The 9,502-nt window shown below is 36.5% G+C and overlaps 3 protein-coding genes across 9 annotated transcripts in view; 2 read left to right on the plus strand and 1 right to left on the minus strand.

The window, feature by feature from the left end:
* lgs (BCL9 domain-containing protein legless) overlaps positions 1–2,909 on the plus strand; it is a 6,153-nt gene extending 3,244 nt beyond the window's left edge. For both annotated transcript variants that reach the window (XM_076369256.1, XM_076369257.1), the window contains exon 7: positions 1–2,909. This exon is cut by the window's left edge and continues 555 nt beyond it. In XM_076369256.1, the coding sequence (XP_076225371.1) occupies positions 1–1,396 (1,396 nt within the window). In that variant the 3' untranslated portion in view covers positions 1,397–2,909.
* Positions 2,853–7,205, minus strand: LOC116426712 (uncharacterized). 5 transcript variants are annotated; one of them, XR_012998996.1, is made up of 10 exons: positions 6,975–7,202; positions 6,616–6,742; positions 5,895–6,377; positions 5,538–5,590; positions 5,287–5,368; positions 4,836–5,160; positions 4,664–4,749; positions 4,559–4,597; positions 3,819–4,317; positions 2,853–3,125 (listed from the first exon to the last, which is right to left on the minus strand). XR_012998996.1 is itself a non-coding variant. In XM_076369332.1 (10 exons), the coding sequence occupies exons 3-9, from the start codon at positions 5,966–5,968 to the stop codon at positions 4,275–4,277; spliced, it is 702 nt and encodes a 233-aa protein (XP_076225447.1). In that variant the 5' UTR covers positions 5,969–6,377; positions 6,616–6,742; positions 6,975–7,205; the 3' UTR covers positions 3,694–4,033; positions 4,259–4,274. The 5 variants fall into 5 exon arrangements, 4 of the variants coding, with proteins under 4 accessions (XP_076225447.1, XP_076225444.1, XP_076225442.1 ...); XM_076369332.1 differs by lacking the exon at positions 2,853–3,125 and having other exon boundaries at positions 3,694–4,033; positions 4,259–4,317; positions 6,975–7,205; XM_076369329.1 differs by lacking the exon at positions 2,853–3,125 and having other exon boundaries at positions 3,694–4,034; positions 4,237–4,317; positions 6,975–7,204.
* A 56-nt stretch (positions 7,206–7,261) lies between these two features.
* Ufm1 (Ubiquitin-fold modifier 1) lies at positions 7,262–9,395 on the plus strand. 2 transcript variants are annotated; one of them, XM_031976032.2, is made up of 4 exons: positions 7,262–7,661; positions 7,843–7,899; positions 9,069–9,199; positions 9,267–9,395. In XM_031976032.2, the coding sequence occupies exons 1-4, from the start codon at positions 7,657–7,659 to the stop codon at positions 9,335–9,337; spliced, it is 264 nt and encodes an 87-aa protein (XP_031831892.1). In that variant the 5' UTR covers positions 7,262–7,656; the 3' UTR covers positions 9,338–9,395. The 2 variants fall into 2 exon arrangements, 1 of the variants encoding a protein (XP_031831892.1); XR_004234964.2 differs by lacking the exons at positions 7,262–7,661; positions 7,843–7,899 and adding an exon at positions 7,906–8,920 and having other exon boundaries at positions 9,267–9,280.
* The last annotated feature ends 107 nt before the right edge of the window (positions 9,396–9,502 follow it).

The following is a 9,502-nucleotide window of genomic DNA, read 5'->3' on the forward strand; positions in this document are numbered from 1 at the left end:
GCAGCAGCAGCAACAACAGTCCACAGTAGTGAACCCAAGCAATTCTGGAAACACAACAGTAGTACCTCCATTAGGGGGAGGCACAGCCGCCTCGTTCCCTTGCGGTAGACCTTCCATAAACGTGAGTCAACCTTCAGACAATGTGCCTCTAAATCCCAACAATATCGGAGGGCGACTCGGCAGTTTAACCGCCATGAGTACAAATCACTTTGACCCTATAACTTCCTTGGCTCAAATGAGTCAACAACTCACCAACACAGCAGCCAGTAATTCGTTGGGCAACGATGGACCCATCCATTCCGGCAACACCGGAATGATGCAATTCGGCAACCCGCATAGCATGCACATGATGCAAATGGGCAGCGAGATGAACGGAAATTGTCATATGGGTGGACCCGCCAACGAGCCGGGCGAGGTAGGAGGAATGTGTATGGGTCTTCCGGGACCACCGACTAGTTATAGCCCCACGACTCCGCACACCGGCAGTCCCGGAGTGCCCAGTAAAATGGGGCATCCTATCATGGGTCACGGCATGATGAGCAGCCATTCGGGTAATGCAGGCGGTGCGTATCCGGGTGGCGATCCTCATGCACCACCACCGAGATTAATGACAGGTCACGTGACCGGGCCGAGCCCTTACAACGGAGCAAACGTTCAAGTGAAACCCAGTGCTCCGAACACGATACAATATTTACCGGCGAGACCCAACGTTGGCCACACACCGAGAGGACCGCCGAGTCTGGACTTCCTTCAACGATTCACGAATCCTTTATCTAATTTAGAATCGAAGATGGGCACGCCTTCTGTAAATCTTCAATACTTCCCGAACGGGTGTGTACCAAATAACATGGGTCCACATACCGGCATGCCGTCAGCCATGAGCGGTGGCCTTCCCGGCATGGGAGGTTCTCCGAGAATGGACGGGCAATCGATGAACTCGTCGGTCGCGGTGCATCCTTCGATGAGACCTGTCGGCAACATGAGACCCCAGCCTAACTTAATGCGGATGCAACACATGGTTGGGGGCGGTGTCTTTCCAGGAGGTTCGATGGACCCAGATAAAGTCTTCCCGCCCGAGATGGTGTCGCAAGTTCCCAATCAAGCTAATCCTGGTATGTACGTGTCCGGCAGTAAAGGCAGCCCCATGGGGTTAGGACCTCCTCCCGATGCGACTCAACCACTACCGCCAAGCATGGGTGGTGCTACTAGTAATTTCAAAAACAGCCCTTTTGTTGGTAGTGGGCCTAGCATGTCGGACCCAAATTATGCTCAACAATTCCATAACTTCCAACAACAGTTATACGCCACCAGTACTAGGGGTAGCGGGCCACCGCATCCTAATTTACATCCACCGCCGAATTCACATTCGCATCAACAGTTCTTTATGCCCAAATAAAATGTATGTACGATGGCGAAGAAAGCGAGAGAACGAGAGAGCGAGAGAGAGCGAGAGAGAGCGAGAGAGAGTGAGAGAGAGAGCGAGAGAAAGCGAGAGTGAGAGGGAGAGAGAGAGAGAGCGAGAGAGCGAAAAAGAGAGAGAGGGAGGGAGAGAAGAAAGAAAGAAAGCAAGACGAGATATATCGTAACGGCGATGGTTACGATTGTGGTGGCCTTTGTTGGTGTCCTTTCGACGATTGCGTTTACCCGAGGACATGACCTGATCCGATGATGAGTATGAAAATATTTCTGGAGAGTGTACACACTTTTATTATTAAATTAAGCGATCTTGTAAAGGACAGTGATATGTCGACTTTGTTAAGGTTCTAATGTTGATGTATTAATTATCAAGAGTGATTATACACGTGACCATTTTCATCGTGATGGTTACTTTGACTGGCGTGCGATGAGAGACGCTTTTCTCGTTCAATTCTTTATTTACGGTGTTGTTTCTCTGTATACATTAGAACTGTTTAAGCGTTTCTCAGTGCTAAGCGAAAGTTAAATCGTTCATAATGTCTGTCCCGAAACATTCTCTCTAACAGGATTGTTTCATTTTTCTTTATTGTATCAAAATTTTCTCTCTGTAAATTTGAAAGTTTTACGAGAAAAAAAAAACGGAAATAAGTGAAAAGTAGCGCATAAAGAACGTTGTAAATACTAATGTAAAATCCGGTTTCTTCGTAGTGATCGTTATTTCGTCGATCGGAATATACGGTAGTAGCTAAAGAGAGAAAGAGAGAGAGAGCGAGAAAGAGCGAAAGAGAGGGAGAGAAAGAGAGAGAAAGAGCGAGAGAGAGAGAGAGAGAGAGAAAGAGAGAGCGAGCGAGCGAGAGAGAGTGAGAGAGTGAGAGAGAGAGACGAAAATGTTTCTAGAAACTCCATGAATGATTAAAAGAAAAAAGAAAAGAAAAGATGTAGAAAAAAGAGGAAAAGCAAAAGCGAATGTATGCATCGTATCCTCCTTTTTCTTTATCGTTGAAACAATTGCTCGTGATAAAGTAATTGTGCGAGAATCGAGGAAAAGTATTTCGAAGGAGCAGGAATGAATATGTTGGTGAATCATCCTTCCTTTTTATCACTAAAATACTTAAAAAGAAAGAAAGAAAAGAAACGCAGTCAAGCAAGCTCAAATTCATAATTGTACATATATACGATATACATATTATATATATATATTATATTATATATATATTATATATATATATTATATATATATTATACTATATATATTACATATATATATATATTATATATATACCTGTTGCAACATACTCCTTGCAATATCGCCCGTCCCTTCTCACCTCCTCTCCCCTTCATCGATTCCCACGTGACCAACAAAACTGTGCATAATCATGACCCCACGTAGTTTACGGATAATAAGATAAAACGAAGAGTAACTGACTAAGAAACAATTATGTTGTTGATGAATGATTTTTATTATAAATGAAAAATAAAGATATTTACAAGAAGTCAGTATATCAGAATTGATCGATAAATGGGTTCTCGTGGTGCGGTGTCAGAGAGCGGGCGTTGGAGGATTTTCCTTTTTTTTTTCCGTCTCGATATACATTTACCGTTTTCACTCGCCCTGTCGCGCACAAGCGCAGGCTTTGACATGGTTAAACGAAAAAATCATGTCATTATATATCTTTCAATTAAGCAGGCTGCTTCCAGCTTACTCGGATCTGTGATAGTCAAAGCAAGAACATGTATCTTTTTTCTCTTCATTCCGAAGACATCAAATACATATCTGTATTAATTAGGGAATGATTCTTTTTTTAATACTACATTACGTTTTATTTAATTGTTAGTGTTTTACGCGTGAAGAGAGAACGAGAGAAAAAGAGTGTGTGCATGTGAGTGACTGCGTGCGTGTATGTTTTCTGTGTGAGAGAGAGAGAGAGAGAGGGAGAGAAAGAGAGAGAGAGACAGTGAGTGAAAGTGGAAAAAAAAGTGAGAGAAAAAGAGAGTCAGAAATAAACTATGAATGAAATGGAAAAAGAAATCATTTTTGTCGAAGCAGCTTGAGGCAATCTTAAAGCAAATCGTGATTACCAGAGCGTCGTGCGTTTGTGATATCATAATTAGAAGTCTTAACGATGCGGCGGCGATGATAGAGCTATTTACGAATACTTGATACGTTCGAATTAATTAGAAATAAGATTTCGTCTACGAATTCATAATGCAGAATTGTACAACGAGTCGCGTAACATCGTCCATAGAGTTATAATTAGAATTACAATTTTCATATGATTTTTTTTCTGATTTTTGTTTCTTTACTACCGAAACGTTCTACCTGCGCCAAATACTTTTTACGACTCTCCGCATTACTAGATACAATATTTTTTAAAACAATACTGCGCGAACAAGTAACCTACATTTTCACTTTCCATCCATTGAGTCAACGAAGCTATGAGGTTCAATCACAAAAATGTAAAGCTTATCGTTAATCGATTCCCTTTGCAATAAGTCATAATATTGTCCACCATCACTTTATATCCAAAGGTGCTTACTAAATTACTAAATTTCTCGCGTCGCATGAATCTCTTTAGGTTTCACCGAGACATTCTCGTCCGTGTGGGATTTCCTCTCACCTGTAAAAAGATCATTCACTTAATAGCAATTCTAGTTTAATCCCCTCAGGTTTTGTTAAGTCTGTGTATCTTCCTCTTTGACTATGCCATTTTAGAATCTAACATCTACTGGTCTACAATAGATTGTAGTAGAGATTACACTCTCTGAAGAGTTATAAAGCAATAGCGTAATTGCAATTCACTGTCACAATCAATTTTATACCCGAAACCCAAGTCAAACCTTTCCTTCTGCGCAGCATCTCATTGACTGGATGTACCCGAATCGCGCCAGTCGTCTTTATCTCTGTAAAAACGTTACACATACTGTATAAAATCCATTTGTTAACACTTTCGCAGCGATTGAGTACATTATACTTTTCGAATTGTTTAATTAATAATAAAGAAATTGCCATTAACTACGCCAGCAAATTTCTTCAGAATTGAACGGACATTCTCGATTTTTTCTCGATTTTTTCTCGCTTTTTTTTCGCTTTTTTCTCGCTTTTTTTTCGCTTTTTTCACGCTTATTCTTTTATCGTTATTACCTTGATCGCTCTTCCGAGGACGGAGTGTTCCCGTTTGTACTGAAAATTAACAGTGTGTAATACAGACTGTAATTCTACGGATAGATTAATCTTATGAACATTTACTTTTTCTTTAATGCAAAATCGTCCCATTCGCTCAGATCATATTTCGATAAATCTCCGTCTTCGTCATCTTCTTCTTCGTCTTCTTCCTATTATGGTGAATATAGGTGATTAATATTTCCCTTTATCGATGTATTCTTAATCTTCAAATTTTACGTTCCTCCGGAAATCTTACGTTTTCTTCGTTTCGTTCCTCATGTTCGTCTCTTTCGTTTTCGGTTTTAGATTTATTACGCACAGGGCTACTATACCTAGAATCTTTGGAATCATCGTCTGAACGGTTCTCGGTTTTTCGTTTTTTTTTACGACGCCCAAACTCGTCGTAGTCATCATCGTCGTCTCGTCTTTCTTTGTATTCGACAACTCCTCTGTCGTTATAACCACCTCCGTATCCTGTTCGTTCCTCGATTTCTCCAAACTTTGGTGCATTACACATATTGCACTGTTGTCTGCGAGCCCAGTTTACATTTCCACATTTGCTGCATTGCCAATCATCCGCGCTACATTGTTCCAGACAATTACAATATAGAATTTTAATCATTTACTCTTGCCTATTAATCTGTATTATATACACTTTTTGTAAACATTTTGTGAAAATATACTGTATGTAAATACGTGACACTCACCTAAATAATCCTCTGCTTTTTTCTGCAGCCGCTTTCCCAATTTCCTGCCCCAACTTTTTTTTCTTAGGGCATTCTCCCCTATCTATAGAAGAATATCTTTCGTTAATAAAAAATGCTTATCACTCGAGTTGCAGTATTAGCAAAATAGCAATCAAATCATCAAATCAATAGCCAATTACTATTACAATGTTATTCTAAGCAATATTATTAAAGAAACTGTTCCATACATTACCATATCAAATGTCATATACCTTTTCCACATCGATTACAAGAGTTTCTTCTCGCAAAATTTACATTAGCACACCTGCAATATTACATTTATATTTCTAATACATTATAAAGTACGATACAAGAAATATTATTAGTGCAGTGTAATGTTTATTATCGGTTAATTTACATGTCTTATCATTAGCTGAATATTAAAAGTTATCCTTTTTTTTCTGAAATAATAACTGACACTGTTTAACTGTTACATTGTCACATTATAATTTATCATTGAATTATTTTCATACGTCAACGGTGAGCGATATTATTTCACAGAAAATTCGATTCCAATCGAACAAAACGCAAAGGAAAACATTAGAAAATGTTCTTCGGAAATTACGTACTGAGAATCAGGGCAAATCCAATCCCCATCATTAATATTACGCTGATTATCGTCGTCTACTTTACTATTGTCCATTTTCCGTTCGATCTAAATGCTTGTAAGCAAACTCAGCGGTGGTTGATTTATCAAACTTGCATTTGAGTTTCGATTAGAACTTCTTCCAAGAGCATCTAACCTTTATAGTGACGTGCCTTTTTTATTGTTAAGCTACATAAAAAGAATTATTTCACATAAAGTCTTCGGTATTATAGCTTAATGTGACGCGTTCCACGCGTATAAGAGTTATTGCATTATGTTGGTGCAATTTAAAAACTTCTATGGAGTTCAGCACACTACAAGTGCAACATTAACGACACAATCACAACGCTTACGAAGCGATGAGCCGTAACGTGGCGAATCTAAAGCACTACTCAAGTAATGCCAGAACAATTCATCACTAGATGGCCACGAGCAATCTTTGTTTTTTTCCAATTAATAGCAGCATCTGAGGAAATAAAATAAGATTCGCTAATTTCATTCGATTTCTTTCGCGTGTACAACTTATATAAATACATCTTTTCTAAACTTTAGCAAAATATTCCCAAAATAATATTAATTAAATATTAATAATCGGACCGACATAAAGTATCTTGAACGTTTTTATTCTATAAATATCAGGATTTTCAAATAAATAAACTTATCCTCGAAACAACTAAATGACAATAATAAAAATAATGTCTTACACAGGAAAGTTATTCCACAGAACTGAAGCAATTAATTGCAAAAAGGATAAAGTTCAATTTCATCTTAACTGGCATACGTTTGATTTTCGTTTGCTACTGATTGATAATCCTCATATTCGTCCCCTCGCTGTAAGGCAATTAAAAAAGATTTTCTACATTTTATCTACCAATCGAAATTTCCAGTTTCGTTGTAAACAATCGGAAGTTCAACTATACAATTGTAATTGTTTTAAATGAATAATTATACTAGTTTAACTTAATTGATTACAGTCAATACCGGTAAACTAATTAACAGGTTCCGAACGAATATTTATTTTCTAAAATTTTTCAATGAACCGTTACTTCACCGAGTCACGGACCTTAAAACACTAAGATCGTAAGTTAAAACTTTAATCTTAATGATGCACCGTATGAAAAAAGTCTGATGAACATTGAGACGATCGTTCGCATTCAGTGCTTGAGATAAGAAGTATAAGCACGGATAATTCTGGTCCAAGTACTTAATGGCAAAAATCATTTACTCCAGAAAATTCACTTTTCGGACTAGTAGCGCCATCGGTAGCGAAACGTTCAAACTTCTAGACAATTCGAGCGCTACTTGCTCCATCTAGGATCGAACAGGAAGTACTAATTTGTAAGTAGCTTCAGTTGTTTACTGTAGATGGTGTTATACATTTTTTTAGCCACTGCATCGCGTTTTAAATGTTAAATATCCATTGTAAATACTCCAATTGATAATTAATAATTAACAATATGGGCTCTGAATAATGCAATGAGTAATCCATCAACGTACTGGAAAATATTTAATCATAATTGACGCAGTTCTGTATTATTTGATACGTTTATTGAGCATATTAAATACCGTGAACTGATCATAGAGTATTACCCCATAAGAGAGCATTCTATAGTTTTGGCTAAGTAGTCAAGGTACGACTTGGAAAGGCCAAGTGTCCGACACAACTGAGGTTATTTCTGTTTGGAGTGACATTTTTCAATTACAAACTGACAATTACTTTTTAAGGAAATAATTATAATCAAAGTATGGCGTACGTATTTTACGCGATAAAGGCTATTCAAAAATAATAGAAAACAATTACATATTATACGAAATAACACATAAATTTAAGTTATACACCCATTTTAATAAACATATGTTTGGATATTATTTATAAGTTTCCTTAGTTATGCTCATCGATAGTTGCTGATAAACATATTGATTTGTTACAGGTCCAAAGTTACTTTTAAAATAACTCTTACTTCTGATCCAAAATTACCATTTAAAGTGTAAGTTCACTTGCCTGTGTACTTAATAATTTGTTACTGATTAAGTGGATCAATGTATATTTTATATTATCATGTCAGAATTAGATATCCTTGAGATATTGAAAATGTTTGACGTTTTCCTTGCACTCTTGGAGAATTCTGCTCTAAGAAAAGATCTAAAGAATGATAATGTTATGAAGACATTTCAATGTGCTTTATTTATCGAATCCACAATTGCTAAAGCATGTGAAATTGGCAAGGAAAGTGTTCTTGAGAGTCATCTACATAATTATTGGATAGAAAAGAATAGATTAAATTTACATAAATGCTCGGACTTTAAAAATGCCTGTGATAAACTGTTAGAAGTCTGTCTAAAAGATGTAGATGTTTCAACGGACATTGTAGATGAACTTTTTAAATTATATACTCAATATTGTGGTCATGACAGACTAAATGATTTTCTTAAACGAACAGTAACTAATGGAATTTGTACTAACATGGTGATAGACTCGTTACAAAAGCTAGGTGTGTCAACCTTTGACATGAAGAATGAAGCTTTGATCTTATCTTGGGAATTATTACTTAGTAATGGTAATCATTGTGAAGTTACAGAATGTATTCGAAAAATGTCCGATGATGGTTTCTATATAGAATTGATTCAGGTTGCTGTCAATTCGTGTAACAGCAAAATTAAGCAGTCGATAATTCAACAGTTGTCTAACAAACTTGTGAAAAATGATGTGAAGGTTTGCTTAGCTCTTGCTAATGTAGATAAGAAATCGCTTCAGGTATTAATGGAAAATAATTTGGAACTTTATATCAATTTTCTTGATGCTATATTTTACTTTGCACGTCATATGATACAAGTTGATGATCATTGGACATCAAATTGTGATTTTGAATATGAACATCTTCACAAAGTAGTTGAAAGGTTATTAAATGGCCCTAGTGGAGTCTCAGAAATAATATATAACAGAGTGCAATTAGTTAAAACACACCCTAATGGTACAATATGGCATAGGGTTGAGAAAGATATTGGATGGTAATAGCATACTCCTTGTACATTTAAAATTGTTAAAATTAAAAAGATATAAAAAAAATCTACTTCTGCATGTTTAAATGATAATGACTTTAAGTTCTGTAACTTAGGGAAAGTGATATATAATAACACTATACATTTGCAATTACAGACTTAGCGTGCCAAATAATACACCTTTCACTGCTGTATTAAAATTTGCTGCTGAAGAATTTAAAGTGTCACCATCCACATCTGCTATAATTACAGATGATGGAATAGGTATCAATCCACAGCAAACAGCAGGTGAGCATACAAAATATTATGACGTGAAAAACTGAAAAAACTAATGGTCTAATTAATTTAATTTCAGGAAATGTTTTTCTCAAACATGGATCCGAATTGAGATTAATTCCGAGAGATCGTGTTGGATACGGCAGATGATTTAGAATAGATTAGAAGTTCTTATGAAATAAAATACATTTCTTTCTAAAACTGTGCATTCGTCTATAAATTATTTTTTAAAATCTATAGTTTCTCTTAATCTATTCATAATACAATTACTTTGTCATATTCAACACGTTATTTGCCAATTGACAAATATCAATA

This window comes from Nomia melanderi, chromosome 1 (assembly GCF_051020985.1).
Source record: "Nomia melanderi isolate GNS246 chromosome 1, iyNomMela1, whole genome shotgun sequence".
Classification (NCBI taxonomy): Eukaryota; Metazoa; Arthropoda; class Insecta; order Hymenoptera; family Halictidae; genus Nomia; species Nomia melanderi.

Bases quoted from the DNA above. Each gene is read 5' to 3' on its own strand.
- LOC116426712 (XM_076369332.1), bottom strand. From the start codon at position 5,968: ATGGACAATAGTAAAGTAGACGACGATAATCAGCGTAATATTAATGAT. The intron at 5,591-5,894 runs GTACGTAATTTC...GTAATATTGCAG, and splicing joins TGGATTTGCCCTGATTCTCA to GTGTGCTAATGTAAATTTTG. The intron at 4,318-4,558 runs GTAATAACGATA...ACGTTTTTACAG, and splicing joins TCCTCGGAAGAGCGATCAAG to AGATAAAGACGACTGGCGCG.
- Ufm1 (XM_031976032.2), top strand. The intron at 7,900-9,068 runs GTAAGTTCACTT...TTGCAATTACAG, and splicing joins CCAAAATTACCATTTAAAGT to ACTTAGCGTGCCAAATAATA. The intron at 9,200-9,266 runs GTGAGCATACAA...ATTTAATTTCAG, and splicing joins CAATCCACAGCAAACAGCAG to GAAATGTTTTTCTCAAACAT.